Source organism: Habropoda laboriosa, unplaced genomic scaffold, assembly GCF_001263275.1.
Source record: "Habropoda laboriosa isolate 0110345459 unplaced genomic scaffold, ASM126327v1 scaffold89, whole genome shotgun sequence".
NCBI lineage: Eukaryota > Metazoa > Arthropoda > Insecta > Hymenoptera > Apidae > Habropoda > Habropoda laboriosa.
In genome coordinates, this window is record NW_017100263.1 from 1,901,561 (window position 1) to 1,926,044 (window position 24,484).

A 24,484-nucleotide genomic window follows, 5' to 3' on the forward strand; every position below is an offset into this window, starting at 1 on the left:
GACTCTCATCCGCGCGCGATCGTGAACAAACGCATTGGCGCAGCGTGGTTATCGAGGGAAGCGTGCGGCAAATGTTACATCGTCTTAAATTAAGAATAATCTGGAATTATTCGTTATTCATGAATAACAAATAAACTAATAAGTCGTTTAACACGTTAAATGCCGGACCAATTCTACGTAACTTGTCCGGAGTGCGTAAATGCATGTCTCCCTCCTTCCTTAAAAAGAAAAGGACTACCCCACCTCCTGCTGAGGCTCATAAAATCAAATGGCCTCGGTCTTATGGAAGATCCACTTTGAGCGCCAGTCCCTCAATTTTGGCGACGGTGCATGCGCACCCTGAGGTCCCGCCCGATGGTTAGCACCAATGTTATCCGCGTGAAACGTAGTGCAGACCCCGGGGGAAGAGCTACCTGCAATATCGCGTCGTATACAACGTCCCACAGAATCGGTCCTAGGACTAATTCCTGCGGGACCCCGCAACGGATTTCCCTCTCGTGAGTCTTCTCATACTGGTCAGGGTACCCGTCGCGTCTGTCAGTCAGGTAATCCCCGACCTGCCCTAAGTAATTGAGTGTAGCCGCCCTGATAAGGGCTCAGAGTTCCCAGACGGTGCGTTTTCAGCGGATGAGCCCTTTCGTTACGTTGTCAGTCAAACCGAGCAAATACCCCGACGTCGACTGCCACCGCATCCACGGGGAACCACGGGAATGCGGACTCATTAGTACACGCAAGTACTGCGCTCTGACCCTGTTACAGGTGAAAGGAAAAATAAGGAAAGGTATTGGATAGGATGGAATAAGGAGATGATGGGGAAAGGGTTCGAAGCTCAGGATGCCGGGAGTTCGCTAAGCCTCGGGTGTCCGAAAACACCCCCCTGCGGGCGCCTTAAGTAACGAGATACTCGATGGTACTCGAGTGCCTCTCTAATGCTCCCCCAGGGCTGTGTTAAATGCGTTGACGATATCTAACGATACCCCCAACGTAACCCCGCCCTCTGAGACGACCGAGTCCGAGAGGGACTAGATGTGATTTATCGCGTCGACAGTTGACCATTTATCTCAGAAGCCGCACTGGCTCTCGGCCAGATCGGGGCTATCACCGGACAGGTGAGCGGCGAGACAGGAAGCAATGACACGTTCAAACAGCTTTGCACCTTATCAAGCAGACAAATCGGCCGGTACGCAGAAAAAGACTGTTCTCCTTCTTCAGAAGGATCAACCTCCCTTTCCTGCACCATAGGAGGAGGGGGGGAGCTGCCCGACTGCAGTTAACCATCAAATAGTCGTTTCAGTTGGTCCCCAAAGGCGCCCAGACTCATGATCCAGGGTCTGCCATGGATGCCGTCGGGACACAGTCCCGACCATCTCTTCCTTCGTGATCCCCACGTCGGCGAACCATATAAATGTCCATTTATGCTATCGACAAGCCGTACACGAATCAAACAGAACGGAGGCACCATTGAAGCACGTATTGAGAGATCCATGTACAGGGTGTCCCAGCCGAAGCAAGCCACCTAAATATTTCCTTCATTTTTTATGATATGAAAAATATTTCTGACATAATATAGCAATAATCTGGAAAGAGAATTTTTTTTGTCAGGTCATTTTTTCTTGGTTCTTTCAAGGTCATTGTTATTTTTTATGTGGAAAACACGTTTTTTTTTTTCATTGCATCGTGTAGCGAATGAAAAAATGCATTTGAATGTTTCACTCATGACCTTAAAGTGACCTTCAAGTGACTATGAAGGGGGGATAAAGAAAAAGCTAAAATGAAACGAACGAGGGTGGTGCTTTGCTGAAACCTGGAATGAAATTAGATTCTTGCAGTAGACATTATGTAACACTCTTTACGTGTGTTTCACACAGTCGCTGTTTTTCGTATTAGACATAGGTGAGAAAAAATTCAACAGGAAACCATCACTTTTTTATCTTTGTTAATTATTTCTTCGGCTGCACTACAGTATTTGGGCCCACGCCTATTGGGTCGTATGATGCATCGTTGAAAAGCGTATCAGTAGAGAAGTCCAACATGGGTGATCATTGCTACCGCAAATGTCCCAATCACAAAATATGGATTAAAATGTGTGTATCTAACCCAAACCTAACTCAATCTACATAGTAACGTAGTCTTACAGACATCAGTACTATAGTAATATTTCGAACGCAGGATTAGTTGTATAAGGTCACAACTCACGCCTAAATATACGTAATGACAAATGTACTTGTATGTAAAACGATCTTTTTGCAAAAAGAATGTATTTTTTTTTCACCGTATTCTAATTTAACTTACACTCTCTGAATGGAACATTTTCGGTAGTAATGACCGGCCATATTGGACTCCTCTACTCATACGCTTTTCAACGATGTATCATATGACCTAATAGGCGTGGGCCCAAATATTATAGTACTGCCGAATCAATTAACAATCTGTGATTGAAATTAATTTGATACTAATACAAATATGAACATATTTGTTGTAATAAATATTGTATAAAGTATTTTGAACTTGAAATGGTGAAAACAAATAATGCTGATATGTGCAGTAATATGCAGGGTGTTCCAGCAACAGTGGTACAACCGGGCAGGGGGTGATTCCTCGTGAAAAAATAAGTCGAAAATGTAGAATAAAGTTTTTGCATATGAGGCTTCGTTTTCGAGAAAAACGACTTTGAAAATCTGTGCGATACAAGTATAGGACTAACTGTAAGTTTCGACTTGACGAATCTGTTTCTGCTCGTATTTGTATTTATCAACATGGGCAATGTTATTATTCTGCTTCCATTAAGTATATTCCAGAATTGGTAGGAGTATTGAAGAACTAAAAGGAAACATTGTTTTGGCGTTTGAGGAACTAAAAAATACTTATAATGCACTACAAGAAGTGAATAATAATTGAGTTTTAAGAGCACAATTGTGTATGCAGTATCATGCTCGACGTTTTGAACAGTTTCTACAGTAATAAAATTAATTTTTAAAAAGCAATACATAATCTTATTCTTATTTATTAAATTATTCGAATCAAATGCATAATAATAAATAGTACCTAACAATAACAAGAAGCAGATAATAACATTGCCCATGTTTATAAATACAAATACAAACAGAAAATAATGAAATTCAACATGTGTATTTTGAATTACTGTTAATACATGAAAGAAAGAAGTTGTTATTGATTTTAACGAAAGTCTTTTTACATATCAGTAAAGAATTCATGGTTATTTCAGTCATAAAACTGTATAAAATAATGAAAACATATTATTCATCCTATGCTGTGTTATTCATGCTATTTACACTTCTCTTTAAAAAAGATTGCATTAATTTTAAATTTAAAAACCATGCATTTGATTAATGACTAAAATTTAGAAAAAAAGAAATTTTGAGTTGTAAAACTCATAAAAATGCTGTTTCACAAAAAATAGAAATATTAATATTTATTTATCTTTGTTTACTATTTATTTTGGAATAAGTATCTTCCATTTAATTTTTTGGAGAACGGAAATACTACATTACACTTGAAATTCTGCTTTTATATAATTATTACATTCATTTTTAAGAGTTGAATATGAAAATGTGAAGAATATTACTCTAATGATTGTTATTAATTATTTTTAATAAATACTTTGTACCATTTAAGCATATTGAAATGATAAATCAGTGACATCTATTAATCTGATCTAAAAGTAAAGTATGTTGTGATATTGAAAACATCAGTTGTACTCGTTAGTCGATTAAGTGATTGTTATTATTGTAAAAAATGATATTAAGCCGTATTAAACAATGTTTTATTCATATTAATTTATTTTGCATGATATTTTTACAAACTACTGTAAATTGTGAAAAATTAAGTGCTCATATGTCACTGAAAGTACAAGGAATAGGATTTCATAGGTTAGATATAATAAGGTGTAGCAGAGAAAATCTCTATTATCCAACTTAATCATGATTTGATTAGTTTGACGCGCACAATTCCATATAAAAATGTAAATCGATAGATATATATTTATAATTTTATCCACCAACATAAATTATGAATTATTAAATAAAAGTATTACTTATTATTAATGAAAGAATGCAATTATCTGCGTAATTTATTACTGTGTCATTCTGTTGTATTATTTACATTTAAATATGATTTGTATGTTATTACTAGCCAGATTTTTTCATAAATATTAGCCTTATTAACAATCTCATACATAAAGCTTTATAGGTTAGGCTTTATAAATATTAGCAAACACAGTTTTACAAAACATACACATTATTTCTCTTATTCCTGACTTTTTATAAGCTTGAAGGTCATTGTTTTCCATGTTGCATTCCTTTTGATAGGTACTTTGAAATAACCCTTTTCATTTAACTATTTTGCTGTTTAGGCCATACAATATATGGGCACAGTGAAGAATAGCCTTAAAGTTTAGCCCATACATCGTACAGGTAGAGTAGAATCCTCCTTGATTAGTCTATCTGTCACATCGCTCAATCCATTTTGTTGGATGTTTACATAAGATATAAAACAACTATACAAAAATGAAAGGCTTCTATTCCATTGTTTGCTACATTCAAAGTCAGTATGGCTTTAACTTTCAAACAAAGAGATCCAAGTATAAGATTAGCTTGTTAGTAAATATGGAAATACTTAAGACAGTAATATTCAATAGAAAAGTTACACTCTGTGCAATTTTCCATTTGATTCTACCCCCGTTTACAGTTATACTCAAAATGCTCAACATCTGAGAGATAATAGTCAATTTCGTTCATCTTGCTATAATAAATGGCAGAATACAAATGTAACTGAAATATATGTGTTTCTAACACTAAATATTTTGCAAGGCATTGTGTATAAAATCCACTGAAGAATCAAATTGATTTAAAAAAACAAAGTATTGAGACTCCACTCATGAGATGTATTATGGCACACAAATGATTCCAATTACTTAAAAGTTATGTACATTTTGTGGATAACACAACTCATGATTCTTGTCCATTTCTGAAATTATATAAGATTTGGCTTGTACACACAGCAATAAATAAAGCATTTTTGGCAGCCATAATACCAGGAAAAGATTTTTCACTTGATGAAAGTCTCCTTTTATTCAAAGGGAAATTAGGATAAAAGCAATATATTCTATTGAAATCACAAAACATGATCACCTTAAATTACTTTGTTACTAGTGGACTGGTTGAATTTTTTTTCTCAGAGGTCCCTTAAGATGACTATACTATACTCTTTATCAGCTTAATCATTCAATTTGAAGAATTAGGTGGGGAATGATGGGTCCACTGAGATTAATGTCAATTAAAAAACTTCAAAGCATACAACATAGGGCACTTCTGAAATGTTGAATATTTCATAAATATACAGTTTTTTACATTTCAATAAAGTAGGAACGAAAACAAGAGTTCTGATGCTTTCACAGCCTGGTTTATACTGACAGGATCAGTGCGTCTTCAGGCCCTGATCAAGCTACAGCTGCAATGCTGGCAAAACGTTGAAACCAATTTCATTTTGGACATGGCTTACACCTGGAAGTCTCAAACAGTACTACATATCTACAATGACAAACAAATATACCTTCTGGGTTCCATGCAAAGTAATTGAGTTGAATTTATCACATAGATCTTCAGTTTGTGATTCTTTACTAAATAGTATTTGAAATAATTAGTTACAGACAACAAAATTTGTCTGCATAATTCTTTAACAATATCCTGAAAAAAAAAATTGAACTTCTATCAATCAATCAAAGAAGTAATACTGTCGAATATTATTTTTCACTAGTATCTAGGAAAAAAGTCATCTTCCATCACAACAGTGCCAAATCAGATAGATTTGATCATGTGACAAAAATTGTTACAATTTAAACATTTTGTTAGTTAGTTGATTTTCATTTATTTTGAGTGCTCAACATTTTTATAATGGAAAATTGTTAAAAGATATAAAGGTAGTAATAATATACACATCTAAATGTTTTGATGATAAAAACAAAAAATTGCAATGGTAATGAATATTTGGGTAATAGAGATTTAATTAGTTAAGATTCTTGTAATTTTGTAAACTATTTTGATTTATTTTTAAGAAAAATTTGATTTACAGGGACTTAACATATCAAATACATTTTGATCATTTTATAGAGGGATGTTATGTTGCTCTTTATTTGCAACTTTCATCTGCTTTATATCTCAACGTTAACGAATTGGCTCATTTAAGAAAAATTGTAAGTTAATAAGGTAGAATATGATCAAATTATATAGTATACAGGGTGTCCTAGTTTTTTTTCGATCAAACATTGTCAATATGTTCTATGAGCATAAGTGAAAAAGAAATGATATATAAACATAAGTAGTTTGAATCTTCATTAAAAACTGATAAAAAAAATACGAAATACGAAAGAAATGGTAATGAATTTGCGGTTACTATGGTAAAGACAAGAATTGCACTGGCAGAAGTTACATTCAACGCTTTCAACGACCTCAGATCGTAAACACAGCTCGCATAAACAGACTATTTAGATGTACATACATCTGTTACCATTCCCTTCCTATTTTGTAGTATTATTATCACCAGCGGCGACTCATCCACAGGGGCTGCAGCCCCTCCAGTATAAAATGAAACCGGAAATGTACAGGGTGTCTGTTTTATCTCAATACAGCGAAATATCTTTTAAGGACGTGATGTTAGGAAAAGAATGTTTTAACAAAAGTTGTTTGGTATGGGGGGGATTATGAGGTATAAATATTTTTTTTAAAGTCAGTTTAATTTTTTTAAATGGAATGCTATATTTTTTTATACATAATATTTTTTTTAATCAACCATAAATGGGGTCTCATATTCGGTACCGTTACTCTATACAGGGTGTTCCGTAAAGAGTGTAACATCCGGCAATGGGGGGTTGCTGGGGTGACTCTGAACAACTTTTTCCTTTACCAAAATGTTGCTTGAAGCTTCGTTTTTGAATTATTAACGAAAAACACTGGCCAATCAGAGCGCGCGTAGAGCCCGCGCTCAGCCACGGGAGCGCTGACTCTCATCCGCGCGCGATCGTGAACAAACGCGTACGCGTGACTTTTCTATTTTTATAAGGCTTAGAGAAATGATTTTTTGCCGTCATTTCGATGTTTGTGTAACAATACATACCTAAGGGCGATGCGAAAAATGTGCGGCCGGCAAAGTGTTAAATTAAGAATAATGTGGAATTATTCGTTATTCATGAATAACAAATATGTCGTTTAATAACTGTGTTCGATACTTTTATTCGTTACCCGAAAGGAAGAAAGTGTTTTTACTTATGAAAAATTTACCCATTCGTCCACGAATTAATCTGCTTCGACGGAAGTGGGTCATTGTGTCGATCCTGACCTTTCCAGGCAATCCAAAACAGCTGATGTTACGGCCGAGTCGGTGAACTCACTTCACTGCAATCCGGTGAATTTTGCAGTAGTGCGAATGAGTTAGCTGTTGGTATGTTCAGAATAACGATGTCTGTCTCCAACGCTGATTGCATGGGTACTGGTGTTGTCGCTTCTTCCCTGACCTGTTCTAAGCGGCTCCGTTTGGTTGCGAGTGTTGTGATATCTTTAAGTTGCTGTATTATCTCATTTGCTTGTTACAGTAGGAAAACATGAACTTTTGTTTTGTTAGCTGTCTTCTTCAATTTTCTAGACTCTGGCAGGGGAGCATCCTTGTCGGTCATCACATATTTAGTTACTGTCTTGAATGTGTATTGTGTATGTTGATGACCATCTTAACATCTAGTTAAGTTTTTTATTTTTTCTATATTTTCGCCGCGCCATTCACGTTCAACGTGAATTATTATTATTATCAAGGTGAATTGCTCGACGTCCGTAGACTTTTTAATAAACTACTATTCCTACACTATCACTATTCAGATTTGCGTTATCCGCGGCATGAGTGCGTCCAATGTAAGACGCTAGCGAAATCGTTTGGCACGTGACCACCGACAGCCGTTTCCAGCAATTTTCCAGTCTGACCGTTTGGCCAAATTCAACATTTGTTTTTAAATGTTTCATAAACTATTGAGTGTCCACGTCTAGAATTGAATATGGCCGTACATCTTTTAATTTTTTACTGACCTGCAAAGCTTCGTCAAAATCCGAGAATTACACTTCATGTGTTCTTTTTCGAGCAATGGACAAAAATAAAAAAAAAAAACTGAAATCTAAAAGTCTCAGTTTATTATATCTTAAAATACACTTTTCAATTTGTTGTCAAAAATGATGGTTGAAATTTATTCCAATTTTCGGCGCACTTTTTTCCTAATACGTGCTTTTTACTGAATGTTTCTCTGATTAATTTAGCTTTTTATAAGTTATGCTTAGTATTACAAGATCTTCCAAGCTGCAAAATACCTTTTTTGCAATATTAATAATTTGTCCAAATTTTTTATACTAAGTATTTATCGACTTTAACTTGAGTTTTAGAAAAAGTATCAAAAGTCGTTTCGATTTTTCACGCATTCTCGATAAACTTTTAAAAAAGTTTTTCCCACAAAAGTTAGTAATTATGTGACAACAAATTGTAATCGAAAAAATTGGCAAAACACTTTTCATTTAATCAGAAACTAAGATTACCTTAATTTTTTTCACCAATCGATCGATGCATCTTTGTATCCTCTTTAAGTAGAAAGTTTTTAACACTTTGTCTCATTTTTCAGAGAAAACTGACCACTGGTACAATGTAGGATATGGAAAACCATGCAACTTTAAATTTTACTTTTTTTTTCTATATCTTACATGGTTTTGTGTATTCACGATAATATAAAATTTCACAATTTCTTTGACAGTGTTTTCACCCACAGGACCATTTCATTGCTGAATTAAAGAATAGTTTCGTTATTAGCGTCACTTGGACTACATTTCTACAAAATTTCAAATTATTTTTGAATTTTCAAGTTACCGAACTTCCGTTATTAGTTGCACACCCTTCAGTTACTCCTTTGTTTTATTATCTTTTTCCCCGCGATAGAATTCGTAAACGACAAGACAGATGATTTAAAATTATACAGAGTAATGAAAAATATTTCAACTGAAAGAAAATAATTCAATTAAAAAATTATATGTTATTACAGAAAAATCTAGAAAAAGAGAGCAAAAGAACTTTCTTCAACACCTAACATGTAATATTAAAATAATATTGTAATATAAAATTGTCTTGATATTGACCACCTATTTTTCAGAACACAGTGTGCTCTAGTGGCGAAACCGACGTTGAATTATTTGCAGAAAATGCACAAGTTCAGAACGTAACTATTTGCTCGTATCTATCTCATACAGACTGTGCTATGAAAATTCCAATACATCAACGTTATCAATATGCTAATAGGAATAATAGATACATGAATATTACTTTACCAAGACCAAAATTGCTATTAGGTTGTAAGCAAAGAATTCGAGAATACAGGATTTCTAAAACTGATTTGTGCTCTTCGTGTGCAGAGACTGCATCAAAATGGAGAGAGATTCCATATAGTATGGTAAATAGTAAATCACATTGTTTAAATAAAAGTATGCTTCCGTCGTCGCTCGTAAGTGTCTGTTTACCTATTTATGTACAATGTCCTTTGTTTTTATAAGCAAAGTTTTATTTTCGAACTTTTCAAGAAGAATTTTCGTGGATTTAATTGATTCGGAGACTCTTATTGTAATTTATCACATATTTGAATGAAAGAAAGAAAAGTAAATGAGCAAATACTTATGAGCGACTGTGCAGATTCATGTGAAACTTTGTAGGAAGGAATATATTTAATTTTTCGTTCTTTTTATAGGACGTGGAAGATATTTGGACAATACCTGTTGGTGATATAAATATGGTATCTCTAGTATCTTATGTTACATTAATAATAACAGCTTTATGTACAATATTTCTTGTCCAAACAATTAGGAAATCTGTACCAAGACAACATCCAAAAAGAGAATAATATATTTGACATAAACATGTTAGTATATCATGAGTACTATCGATATTCTTATAATAGAAAATTTTTGTAAATTTACTTAAAATCCGTTATAGTATAATTTTTTAATAAATATTAAATACATACAATACATACATACATACAAATATTTATAAACAATACACACATTTTAAGAGTTATTTCAGATACACTCAGAAATATAATAATAATAAACATACATCCATCAATCACAGTTTTTACGGTAAGCTTCAGTAATTTAATGCTTTTTAATGTCATGGTAATATCATAAGTATTTGTTTGTGCCTATGTTTTCAATGTTTTTTGCTTTTTGTTCATGCCCATTTTCCACTGATGATTCTGTTACAGAATTCATGGTAATGCCCTTCCTTTCATTGACCGGATCGTTCCATGGTTGAATTTTACTTGTACCGAACACAATGAATATGAGATTGCCAACAAAACATATTATAGCTGACAAAAAGAATATGTTTCTCCATTCTGCTACGTTGGTCTAAAAAATTGGGGGAAAAAGAAAACGAATCAACAAACTTTTCAGATGCCCAGATATTGCTCTTATTTAGTTTTTCAATATGTTATTTAAAATAGTTAAAAACTAATAAGCATGTGTTTAAGTTAAATGAATTTTGTATACAAATGTCATACTAATTATATACATTATAAGAAATTGTATACTAATATTTATGAGTACACATTGTGAAATATTTAATGCTTTAGATTTCACAGTGTTTAATCAATTAATTTGTGAAAAATTAGACCGAACATGTGTAAAATCAAAAATTTATAAATAGAAATTTATTACGTGCATGTTAAAGATAACGTATTTTTAAGAGTCGTCGAAGGCAATTAGCTCGACCTTATTTTGCTTTCGTACGATTTACGTTAAGGTACTTATGTTAGACTGCGTGTGACCAGAGAAAGTATTTGTAAGAATGTGCAAACCAGACGCCCGACGCGACGATAAAACATGTGACTCGAAGTCATGTTGCTATCGGGTGTCAGAATTGATTGTTTAGAAGAATGTACGAGAAAGTTTAGGGATAGCAAGTTAAATTTAAATGCAATAATACATTGAGATACAAGATATTTTAATTATTAAGTTTATCATACGTACCGGGTTCTGGATGACAACGGAGGCAACTAGTGGAGCCAAAATACTGCAAATATTTGCCACAGTGTTTGTGATTCCCATTAAAGGACCGGCAAAGTTTGGACTAAGATCCATGTGATTTACATTGTGTCCACAGTAAACACCAACATTACTAGAAACTGCGATTACCAAAAGCAATATTGCAATATTGGGTTGTTCCGTGTCAATATATCCAAGACCAATTAACGCAATAGCTGGAATCCATTGACCGATCGTGTTACAAATCTTTCTCGATGCTTGAACGGTCCAAATATTTCGTTTGATGAGAAGATCCGAAATATTGCTGATCGGAAAACTGAGAAGCCATGCTGTTAAATATGGTAGCGCACTAAGAACACCATTCTAAAAAGGATCACTCGATATAAATTCGACATAAACTTTGAAACATGAAAACAAGTGTAATAAAATTATTAAATTTAATAGACATGCATTTGTAAACTTTTGCCTAATTATATACAGAGTTGTGCAAAAGTTCTTGACGCATTTGAAGATGGTCGTTTAAGTGACATCGTTTTCCGCTCTTAAGGGGGTATTCTAGTGTGACGGTTTTAAAAAATCGATTTTTGTTTTGCATATATCGAAAGTACAACTCTTTAAGAATGTGCTCTTAAAATTTTATAGTTGTATTCAATAAAATAACGAAGTTATAGCTCGTTTAGTGTGGCACATCAAAGGCCGGCGATAGGGAGAATGGAGTTTTGCAACAGTAAAGCGCGTAGTAATCTGTACATATGTATATGTACGTGGAATTTACTTGGATTTCTAGTTCAGGTTCGGAAAAGTGTATTTAAAATAATAATAATGATAGTCTATTGACACAAGTAAAGAAATAAAATAAAAATCAAATGTCGACGTTAATTATAAGCTAGAGAAGTAAAAAGCCAGAACTGATCGGAAAGAAGAAAGAACAGCTCGATAACATTTGTTTCAAGAAGAGGAAGGTCCCCTAGCAGATTAAAGATAAATAGAATTATCCCTATGTAAATTGCAATTAAAACTTTAAACGCGTTTTTCTCGAAACCATGTTTTCTGAAATATTTGCCACGATCTGGCAAAAACTACAGTACCAATCGAACTCAAATTTTGTATATGTCTTTAGCACATGTGTGGCTATGGTCGGTAGTTGAATTATGCTAAAACATATATTTTTATAATTTTTACAACCTCTGAAAGACGAAAAAAAGTCGAAAAAATTGAAACTTCATATTCAAAGTGCCGCCATTTTTAAAATTTTCAATATTTTTCTTTTATTCTACTACCGACCATAGTGACATGCATACTAAATAAGAATTAATTGGATTTAAGCAGAACAGCTCAAATCATGGCAACCATCAACGTACTGTTTTTTTTTTTCATGCTCGTGTTTGACGTGTTCCGCAGCAGCCATATTTAATTATTTTTCAAGAAAATATTTGTAATTAATAAATTATCAAAGAAGGCCTAAGAAACGGCTGTCACGCTAGAATACCCCCATAATGAAAGTCACCTCGATATATAAAACTTTAGTTTTTGTTTCAACTTTTTGTTTTTTCTTTTTTGCCCTTCAAAAGAAACAAAAATTATACCGTCTTATATAAAACACGAGAAGCTTTCATTTACTTATATCTTATGAACTTTGGAATTCTATTATTACAAGGGTAATAATAGAAAGCGGCTAGATTTGAAATTATTGAAAGAGTCTACAGGGTGTTTATACGTATATATATTTTTTTTTTGTTTAATGTGCTATAAAAATGAGGTGAAACAGAATATCTTACGTACTTGTTTAATATCCATTTTAAAAACGGATGCAATGTATGAAGGAATCTTTGTTAAAAGCATCCAAAAGCCCCAATTGTGACCAGATTGGGTAGCCAGCAGTGCCCACATTGGAATACTAGTTAATATTGCAATCCACGGAGTTCGTAATTTCTGAAATGAAATTATTTCAGTATTTTAATCGTTTAAATATACACAATTCTGTTTATTTTTTACTAACACAAAAAGTTTTGATAAACTTTTCTGCTATAGAAATAAACTTACGATATAGAGTCAGGATTAGTATTATTGTTTAAATTGGTTATAAAATCGAAGAAATTTTCAGTGGAAATCAGCTCCTTTAATATTGTTTATGTTACCACTTATTTTAATCGACTGTACAATTCATTATTTTACATTTAGAACCGTTTATTCAAACAATTACTGTAGAATTCTAGATTTTTAAAAACTATAAGGTCGCAAGAAATAAAAAGGTTCATTTACTTATAAAAATAAACTTAAAACTGCCGTAGAATAATAAACAACTCTTATTCTGTGAATCACATTCTCATTTTCTTGTTAGTCGCTTAAATTTTATCGTGACAAAATATAATATACTGATAGAATAATATAAACAATAATAAGTGTATATACATATATATTACAAGCCTAATCAGAGAATCTTATTATATTAGTGCTTGTAACTAATGTAGGACGTAGACTTCGATGGATTTTGGCCACTCAATCGAAGCACAAAGTGGAGAAGATTTTCAATCTTATACCTATTCTAACTTTATACATTCGGTGATTCGCATTTAGTTTAACATGTTTAATTATGTGAAACCAAACCATGTATAAAATGAGATATATCCCCCACCTTGCCATTATGTTCCGGTAATCAGAAATTATTAAATCTTATCTACATTCTGTGCAAGCATACTCGATGCAAAGTTTCGGGTTACCGAAGTTCCCTTGTTAGTGGTTAGTAAGAAAGCAGATAAGAATGGTTTGGACGAACCGGTGTACATATAGCTAACATCGGGAGCCACTAGGAGATTTCAAGGACGAACCGACGTATGGGTAACGCCGAATGTACATAACTTAACAAGACTATATTCTAATGTAAATAAAAGTTACACAAGTTACAATGATACAAGTGTAAGAAATGCGAGATTTCGGCGGCGAAGTGGTGGCCTGGACTTTGTCACCCAGGAAGAGAAAGCGCGCGGGTACCTGAGGGTGCCATAAACTAAGCCCTTTCCCCGGAAAGTCGAACGAGGGGGCTCCAACAGGATACGACGCGGTGAGGACACTCTGGATATAGCCGTCGAGCGAGACGGACACCGAAGCACTTAGCAGTCGCTTATCACTATACTTTAATACAAGAGGATACTCTGGATATAGCCGTCGAGCGAGACGGACACCGAAGCACTTAGCAGTCGCTTATTACTATACTTTAATACATTTTTGGTTAATACCCTATCCTGTGTTAAATTTACTTAAGTTGTGCTGACACAAGTGAACAATTACAATGAAATTTAAATAATTGATATGGTCAATCCTCGACTTTACGCGGCGAGCCGCGGGGGTGTCTTAGACAGTATTGTCTAGTTGACGCTTATGTAGAATATAATTATAAATTGTTGGCAATTTATAGGCAATCCGATTGGCGGAGTGACGTTCTGAATAAAGACTAACTGTAAACCCTGAAAATCAGCTCCCTGTACATCGCGAAAAACAGTAATTTTCGGTAATGGGAACAGAATGTGCTCGCTTCCTGTCCTTGTCCTTATCGCTATTCAGGTGGTACGCGATAGACTAAACACTCGCCGCCGTTTTGTAATACTTTGCAGTACACAAATCCATATCCACAAAAATTTCACTTTGTCAGTAAGGTATAAAATTAATCATCTTCCGCGACTTTGCGTTCTTTAATGGCAACATAATGCACAAGCATTTAAGCAACTTAGATTTCTGACGAGTTTAACGTTGTTACGAAAATACTTTGCAAATCTAACTAATATTCTTACCTCTTCTGTTTCCATTATTCCAAGGCTAGTTTCAATATACTCTTTTTCATCGCGTGGTATAGTTGGATGTTCGTTTGGTGATTCTTTTCCGGCAACAAAGAATAATATACTGGAAGCAATAGTAATACCGCCCCACACGTAGAAACAGCTGGGCCAACCCAAAACGGAACCCGACAGTTGACCCGTACTCAGCAAACAAAGTACATTTCCAATCCACCCTCCAGTGTAAACGAAGGTTGCTGAATTACACGCAACAAACATAGAAAATGCTAATTATTGATCATTGGTAATGTTGCGACCTGATGAGGACGCAACGAAGTCTCGGCTAGGCGGATTATAGTAATAAGCCACTTAGTCACATTTGGCCGCCAGACCGAGGTGCCAACGTTCGGAAGACCGCAATATACCCCCCGTGAACGCACCAGCGCGACACTCGGACAATAGGTCCCAAAAACACTCGGGACCATAAAACATTCGTCACCGGAGATCGACCAAAAGGTCACAGTTTCGTCGATCAATAGTAGAACACACCACGTTTTCCACCTCCATAACACAACCATCAATCAGAACCAACCTAATGCCTATACAGAGTGTCCCGTAACTCTGGGAAAATCCGGAAATGGGGGGTTGCTGGGGTGACCCTGAACAACTTTTTCCTTATCCAAAATGTAGTTTGAAGCTTGGTTTTCGAGGTATTAACGAAAAATATTTATTGTTTAATATTATTTGAGATTCAGGAATATAAATACTCACATATTCTTCCTCTTTCTTCTATAGGAGCCCACTTTGAAAGTAAGGTGTGAAGACAGGGAAGGACGGTGCCTTGAAATAAACCGGCGATTACTCTAGAAGCACAAACCGCTTCCCATCCACAGTATTGGGCAAGTAGAGGAATTGCGATTGTTACCAAACCGCAAACAAATTGTGCCAATGTGAACATTTTGTGTGCTCCCCAACGTTGCGCCACTATGCTACCGATTACTTGTGTCCATACGTATCCCCAAAAGAAAGAACTTTGAATTACGTCCTTGATCGTATGGTCCCATGGCAATTCCTACGTTAAAGAAAAATCGCAGCTTTGAAAACTGTCTTTAAATCTGATAGGAATCAATATTATTTATTTGATACTTGTTCGCACTTCTCGACATATCCGATAGTTCAAGGATAAATACAAATGTAAAGCTAAGAAAATTTCGCGGTTATATATTGTAATGTTACATGTTGACTTTGTCATCATCGAAATAATTTTCGTGAAATCAAAACTGTTGCTGAGTAAATAGTTAAATTCACGGACTGTAACAACATTTCGATGTTTGTCGTGCGAAGGTAGTGAGTTGTTTTCCATCAGGACGAAACAATGACAATAGAAGAGTCATGAGCGGAACCACAGACAAGATACAGAATAGACGTAGACAGTGGATATTTGTGCAAATGCATACTTTTATAGAAAGCAGATAAAGCAATGGGACTTGGTCAGAAATGTGTTCTATGATTTCAGGATTCAAAAAATATATTTCTTAGCTTGTATTTTGTACATAATGCATAACAGCATGTGCATTTGCCATGTGAAATATCTATCTTTCAAATTAATTTTCCTGACAGTTATTCTTACACAGGGTGACCGGTTTTAGTGTACAAATGTATAATGTATATATAAATAATATACAATTGTAAACGCTCGTGGTCGGATCTCAATGAGATACCTATCGAGCTTTGTAGAAATTGCACGTGATTGCAATATGTATGTCTCGAAGGACCACTCTTACAAATATAAGAGACTATGTAAATTATAATAACTCTTCTTCTATTATTCTTAGCAATTGTGTTCCCTTTACTGTTGACTATTCTTAACTATCTCTAAGACACGTTTACGCGTGTTTTTAAAGCATCGGTGATGGCACTGATTGGTTGACAGGGGAAGGGAAGTGGAAAACGGGGTGACAAAAATGCGAATATTCAATTGGCGGATGGAATTTGTGGAAAGGTAGCGGGAAGGATTCGGAGCGGGGTTGATGAGCGACTTCTCACCCCTACGGGGAAAGGCCCAGGGTGACGTCAGCGTGATGGCATTAATCGGTTCACTGAGGGTAGAGAGAAGGATTCGGAGCGGGAGTAATGAGCGACTTCTCACCCCTACGGGGAAAGGCCTAAGGTACCGTTGATCGGGTCACCGTGGCCGTCCGACTCTTGGGTTCCCTAAAGTTTATGACACGGTAATTGCTATTGAGAGAGACAGAAAATTAATTTAGCTAATGCTAAGGTCACGTACCACCTATTCAGGTACGAGTAAAACTTTGCCTTCTCAAAAATAGCGTCTACAGGCGACCGTATCATAAACTAGTTCTAACGAAACCTTAACAACAATATAGTATAATATAATAGTATATTTATGTAGGATCGCGAGCATTTTTGCCTTCGTTCGTTCGTTTTTTGAGAAACCCGACTGGGCGCACTGGCCGGGGCGGTCATGTCTAGCTTGGATAGCTGACTGGACCGCGACAGAGGATGTCTCACCTATCGCGTGACCCAGGTATTCACCGGACAAGGTTGTTCGGGCGGAGACAAATTGGGGAGCGGCGTGGTGCGAACGTCACACCTCTCCCACGGGACGGAACGCAAGTCAAAGACCCGGGGAGGGCTGTGAACGCAATCCTTAAGCTCTCGGAGCCTTCCCTAGCGCACCCTCCCCGGGGGGAGGGGTGCCTTGCTAAAGATTTCCATCACGTTAAACCAAAAGAAAGGCCCTTTTCCGCGGGGCCCAAGGCGCGTAGATCATTACGGGGAAAACCTAAGGGTAGCGTGATGGGAAAGAACAAAGGGGAGAATGAGTTTTTCGGGAGAGAACGAGGAAAGTGTGTTGCGAAAAAGGCAGTGTGGAAAGAGGATTTGTGGGGAGTAGAACTTGAGTGGAATAGCGTGAAATGAAAGAGTAGAACAATTCTCTACAAGTGTCAGTCAGTTTGGATTCCACAAGTGTCAGTATAGATGGTTCTACGCCTAGGCTGCGTCATTGCTGCGCCTATGTTATCTCGCTGTCTGGCGTGACAGTGAACGTGTTAATAAGTAAATGTTGTTCAAATTATGTCGTGCTTGATGTCATTTTCATCAGAAAAATCTCATCAATATGTTAAGAAAAATTTCGGGATAAAAAAACGTAAAATTAAAAAAGTTGGTATTTAAATCACTTGGTTGCCTCGACTCACGTTTCATCCTTATCTTTTATTCGCTGTCCTTGTCTACGTTCGACAAACTACAAAGGCGGGCGCGAGGCTCGAAAACGTAGTCCCTGACTCTACAAGTGTCAGGTTTAGATTCCTTGCGGACTGACACTTGTGGAGAATTTACTGTAGTGATAACAGATATAGTCATCTAGACTTGAGTATATTATTATCAATAAACATTTATTGTTGAAATACACTTCCAGAACCTCAATCACGTAAACACCTAACTCCACACAATAATGTACGAAGGAATTTTCTGACGGAATACATCCCAAGTCACGTCATACTGGACGAATCAACATTACGGAAAAATTATTTAGATGATTGCTATAATTCAACTATACAAGCAATTAGAGAAGACATAAAAGAGCACTATGTAGGTATGGATTTTCGTGGACGAACATAAGGAGACTGACTCCAGGCGGCTCTACAAAATTTTCAGGTTTCAGAAATAACAAAGAAAATAAATAAAAAGTCAGTCACACAGTTCCAGGGCACACATCGGAAAGTGCATTCTGGTTCGAACATTCAGAGGGAGGAGAGTCGAGTTCAAATTGTCGTATATCGCGAACTTAACCTAAATCTACAAGCATTAGCTTACTTGCATTTAACAAAAGTCATGGTTTTTCTGATCTATCCAAAAAAAAAAAAAAAACAACTGTGAAAAAAGCGAATGATTTTACAAGGAAGAGCGCAGTGTTACAACTTTTTACAATTTGTTAAGAAACTTGTGCGCGTGCTACAATCTATTGCTCGTATTACGAATGAATGCTTGACAAAAAATTCTAAACGACGAAAAGAGCTAGACGGCCATAACTATTGAAGGTCATTTAAATAAATGTAGATACATGAATAATAAATAAAATAATCGTACTATGAAATCAGGATTTGCGTCCTTTGCATTGGTCATTGCTTCCAATGTCACCGATGTGGTCACCCTAATGGCGTAGCAGCATAAGAAGCCTATAGCCATCAGTAGAGCCTGCGTGTGTCTGCATCCAAACCGCGCTGAAAATTACAAGTGAAGTACACGTTAATAATTAACTCGTTGAAATAACGAACAATAAGTAATAAAAGAAATAATAGTATGAATTGTAAAGTATTTAAGCACTAGTGTGTGTACGACATTATAACGATACCTATAATTCTTGAACAAGTGACGATAATTTCATAGTAGTGGATGCTTTTAAATCAAGCAAGACCAAAATTTAAAAAAAAGGCCTAAGAACACCTTTTTTAGAAAAGAAACTACTCTGCGTTGCTGCAAAGATGACGAGTGGAAGAAATGCGGGTCCGATTGGGTTATGTCTCTATAGTCCCACGTAACGTTGGTTTTGAGGATCACTATACCATAGACGAGATATGGGCACAGACGAGGTACAGGACAGACCTAAGTCTCTTATGGGACTTTTTGTCCCAGGCTTTGGGGCCGAGAAGACCCTTACCATTTTCGTGTCGCTACCAACGTTATCGATTCTGCATAGAATAAGATTAAAACATTAGGATTTGAAATTAAACGTAACTATGAAATTTCAAATAAAAAAGTAACATAATTGTTTATTAGTAGATGATTCATCACATGCGCGTGTTCTACTGCTATCAAAGGCCGCGAACAAATTTAATAAAAGAGAATTTTTTACATCTGTCGACTTTACCTTTTGATGGTTAGATTGTATGTAATTCCTAAACTCATCGCTTTATATCGTAGAGGGCATAACAAACACTCTGATTTTTTACACGATCGGTATTTCAAAACGTTGGACACAAAAATACATTAGATCCAAGGTCTATCCTGTACCTCGTCTGTGATATAGGCATAGATAAAATGTAGAGTAGACCAATCATCTTATGGAACTTTTTGTTACACGATGTGAAATACCGACGTCGTCAAAAACTACTAATTTTGGAGCGCACTCTACACATAAGAACGGTCACTTTAAGAACTGCATCGCGCAAAACGATCGGTATTGGTCATGTATGCATTGTTACTGTGTTGTCAATACACTCTTGGATCCCAAAACGCAAATGTGTGTGACTGAATCCATTCTGATTTATCCTAAGATTCAAAAGTTTGTCTCCTTCATTATTTAAAATAACAAATACCAAGTGTTCTTAATTTTAATTCCTACCACTAATAGCGAGTGATATAATACCAGTACCAATCGATACGGTAGGATGATGGTAACGGGGTTCCGGAACCCCGGGATCGTGTGACAAAAAAATACATTGAATAAGTGGTCTACTCCATATCTCATGTAGAACTAACCCCCCACCCGCCGTATCATGACGTGTTCTATATTCGGTAATGTGGGGAGATTTTCTCGGCTACAGGGATATCTTGAAATATTAATAATTAAAAAGCAAAGACTAAAACGCAATTTTTTTATTCTTGATGTTCATCTTATTCCGGCTTTGCATGTAGATTACTTATTTGAATATGTTTCTGTGATGTGGAAAAGACATTAATACCCTTTACTAGAAAATCCCATAATTTGTGAATTTCAGTGGTAGGCTGTTTCAATGTTTAATTGACAATTTTCTATATAAAATATCGCAAAATGTCACAATTTCTACTATAGTAAGACACTTGAAATCCATTTGTTCTAGATATTTGTGTTACTTTAGTCTACAGAATTATCACTTAAAATTTATGCTTTATATTCTTTCTATACTTAATTTTTGTATTTCCCATTGTATTTCTTCTAACCAAATTCACAAATTCCAAATTTACAAAAAATTAGTTTAAACTCACTATTTATAATTTTGGAGAAATACACTTTAACTGCAAGGAAAATATTAATTTAACTATAATTTCAGCTTATAAAACACACAGACTCCATTTTTTTCATCAGAAAATTAATCCTCCTTTTTATAATTCGTGTATTACAGTTTCATTTTTTAACTAAAGAGTAACATTATTGCAGTAATAGAAATTCATGCAACTGTTACTTCAAAATATTTAATTTTACTAAATTTACAAGACACTTTTTAACATTAAAGAAACATTGGTTCAGCAAAAAGTCTTCTTTCTCAAAGAAAAAAAGAAAAACTAACAAATGTATTGCGAGTCAAAGTATTAATAATTAATGGGAAAGTATTCTTGAAATGTATATTTTTAAAAAAGTTCGCATTTAAACGTAAATAATTTGTCTGATAAATGTGCCGAAGATTTTTAGAGGAGCCTGGATCATGGGGCACTTGACAAATTCTTTAATTTCTTACAAGGACAATTACGACATGTAAGTTTCTGCAACAGATTAACATCATTTGTAAAATTACGTTTGTTTTCTGCTTCATTTACATTTCCTCAATCGTTACATTCAATGCGAAACATCGAAAGTGGAGCACAGCCACCGTTAAATAAATATATCGCTCGTAATTAATTTAACCCTGAAATCAACTCTCCTTTTCCTTCATTTCCTGATTACATTGCATATTCTCAATTGCAGATTGGACACAAATTTATCTAACACACAAAAAACCTACAAATCTCGTTTAACTCCTTTTTACACCGTAACTTTTGCACTTTTGTATACAATTACTTCACCATTTTGTCATCTATGTTTAGACTAATTAACCTTGATCCACTGTCACGTTGCTTACTTTTTAACGAAAAATGTGCAAAGTTTTCTATAGAATTAGAAATTCTGTCTTTTCTAGAATCGTCAAATTACGAGGAGGTGCAATTTCGTAGATCATATTGTTAAAGCAAACATGAAAATATATAAAAAAACGTCGAAGGTGTACTGAAATTGGTTTAACGCGTTGTCCAATGCACGTGACTGTTTTGTATGTGAAAACTGTCAAGTAAATATTTGCATTTCAAAAGGTTACTTCAGGTGTCTTCACTTTCTGCAAGCGTTAATTCTCTTATTCAGACACCTATCCGGAAACGATACTCGTGTAGCTTCAGAAAATATTATAAAAGACGAGTAAAAAACAATTTCAGAATAAGTAATGCGTAATTTACAAGAAACTGTGCAATAAATAATAATCTTTAACCTGCACGTTCTTCCTCGTTCAAACTTATTTGAACCAATTTGGTGCAATCGGTGTATGCAATTACTGTATTGCAATCTGTGATTGATTCCTATATTGTCTATTTCATAAGCTTCGCCAGTAGCAGTTAGAATCTGTAAGAATCCACAGTTATTTGATAGTGCGTTATCTTATAATTCGACGATAATTCTCTAAATGATATTTATCAGGTTGCATTCCATATTTTTTGTACAACGATAATCACGAGCAATGCAGAGAACGCGGACGAGCAATCCGCTTATTCCACATTTCTAGGACATCGCGAGAAATCTGACATTGACGAGTTGTTGACGTTACATCTTGGAATTCAAACCGATTGGTCACGTAATTATGCTACACACGTTGCACAAAATACATTGTGTTCTTAAACGTCCTCGTTATTCAATGCAAGTATAATCAATACTTTGCCATACAGGTGCAACGAGTAATAAATATTTTCAGTAATGTTCTAGGATATGTGCGAAAGTGAAGAAAGATCGACGCGAGAGAAAAATATGACAACGGCAATAAAGCAATTCCTCTGAAATAAAGTCACTTTTGAAATAAACGAACTTGTATTCTTTAGACCGATACGTAGGAGTGTCTTGATAGATATTATGAAAAATGATTGAACAAATGGGAGAATCCAAGCACGTGAGGAGCACGATTTTAAACGAGGACAGGCGTCGCTAATCTTTGCACAAGCCGAGACAAATAAAACTTATCTTTGATTAATGTCACTGAATCAAAATCTGATTGATTTTTGTGTATTATCTTCTGGAACGATTAATTCCATTATTGAGTGTGCGCACATTTCTATCGTATTTTTCCGATCTGGTGTTATCAGTACATAAACGCAGCACGTGTAAAACGTGTTTCTGTGTTACACGAAATATGATTGGAAATGAAATAAAGTAATAAATTGCTAACTCATAAATAAAGGAGAAGAAAATTTCTCGTTTATTTTTGCATTTTTTTTTTTTGACAACACGTCGTTTCGTGTCGCTCTTTGTGTTATTTGAAAAGGAATGGACTAAAATCGAAATGGTAATCAAGTGGATTTTTCTGAAATGTGAGAAGAGATTAACTGTAAAGTAGTAAACAAGATAAATACCTTTGGGCTTAGACGCCGGTATCTGCATCCGCTCCGAGATGGAGATGATCGAAACTCGTTTCGTTGCGTGCGAATGTGTCATATTGATAAGAATATTCGAACGCGTACGGAAATTCTCAGGTAGGGTCAAGTCTCGAAGTAAATCGCAAAAAAGACACTACGATCCATCAATTCGTCGATCGTGGTTTTATAGTCCATCACTGAAAAGGGTTTCTCCCACTCTTAATTTCCAACTTGCACACTCTGCATGCGTATACACAACAGTACATTATCACTTTTCTCCCTTATCTAGTTGAAAAACACATGCGTATTGTTATAGAGCACAGTAACGATGCCTCGAAATATTATTGCTATTATATAAAACCGCGTATGATCGCGTGACGAAAATCGGGAATTAACGATAATTACGTTGCTTATCTTTTAAATACTCGATGAAACGGGACGAAAACAGACTGGAAATCACTATGCCGCTAAGAAATTCTAGTCGCAGATTGAGACAATTCACTCGTACATCACTGAGTCATTACTGAAAATAGGCAAAATCCTGCGATGCTGTTGCGATGACTGATATTTGCACTAACCAAAACACGACTCAACCGAACGATGGAGTATTGTCAATTTATAAATACATCAGATCGTCTAAGAACAGCACTGTTAATTCCACGGTTAAATCTTTGATTACACTCGACGTAACTGCAGAAAAGTTTAATCTTTACTCCTATAATTACTTTTCATATCTTGCAAAATATTTTTTTCTATAAAGATACGTTGAACCGTCAGTGTAACCATTTTTAAACGATAAACTAAACGAACAATGTGTTTATTCATAAATGAAGGCTAATAGTACATCATTCTATTGTACATTTTCCTCTTTTTTTCCTGTATCTAGCGAAGAACCAATATTTCACGTAATGTATTGTTAAACAGAAGAAATTAGAAATATAGCTAAGAAGCTAGTAAATATTAGAAATAAGTTTGTTGAAGAAAGAAGCGGGAATAGAAATTTCGCGTTACATCTATACTCGCCATGTTTGAAACATCAGCAAAAGGAAGTATGTATCTATGAAAATTTCATAATACTACGACCAGTCAAATTATTGCAATATTACATTCCTTTACTAAATTATTGAGAGAAAGAATATTCGTCCAAGAATTATATGTAAATATAAATAATTGAAAGTTTCGTTTCGTTTACATTTGTAATAGCAATCGTTTGTAAATAAAGGAGATGGGCTAGCACTTTTCAGGATTGATTGTCAAACCTGTGGA

The 24,484-nt window shown here is 35.2% G+C and overlaps 2 protein-coding genes across 2 annotated transcripts; one reads left to right on the top strand and one right to left on the bottom strand.

The window, feature by feature from the left end:
• Positions 1 to 3,756: 3,756 nt before the first annotated feature.
• LOC108573064 lies at positions 3,757 to 10,369 on the top strand. The gene is made up of 5 exons (XM_017935428.1): positions 3,757 to 3,890; positions 6,091 to 6,211; positions 9,191 to 9,497; positions 9,777 to 9,949; positions 10,295 to 10,369. The coding sequence occupies exons 1-4, from the start codon at positions 3,757 to 3,759 to the stop codon at positions 9,929 to 9,931; spliced, it is 717 nt and encodes a 238-aa protein (XP_017790917.1). The 3' UTR covers positions 9,932 to 9,949; positions 10,295 to 10,369.
• On the bottom strand, positions 10,212 to 23,324 carry LOC108573026 (putative inorganic phosphate cotransporter). Its single transcript, XM_017935382.1, has 7 exons — positions 23,216 to 23,324; positions 18,959 to 19,092; positions 15,617 to 15,917; positions 14,864 to 15,102; positions 12,858 to 13,007; positions 11,061 to 11,438; positions 10,212 to 10,439 (listed from the first exon to the last, which is right to left on the bottom strand). Exons 1-7 carry the CDS (start codon positions 23,295 to 23,297, stop codon positions 10,212 to 10,214), a joined length of 1,512 nt encoding a protein of 503 aa, XP_017790871.1. The 5' UTR covers positions 23,298 to 23,324.
• Positions 23,325 to 24,484: the final 1,160 nt, after the last annotated feature.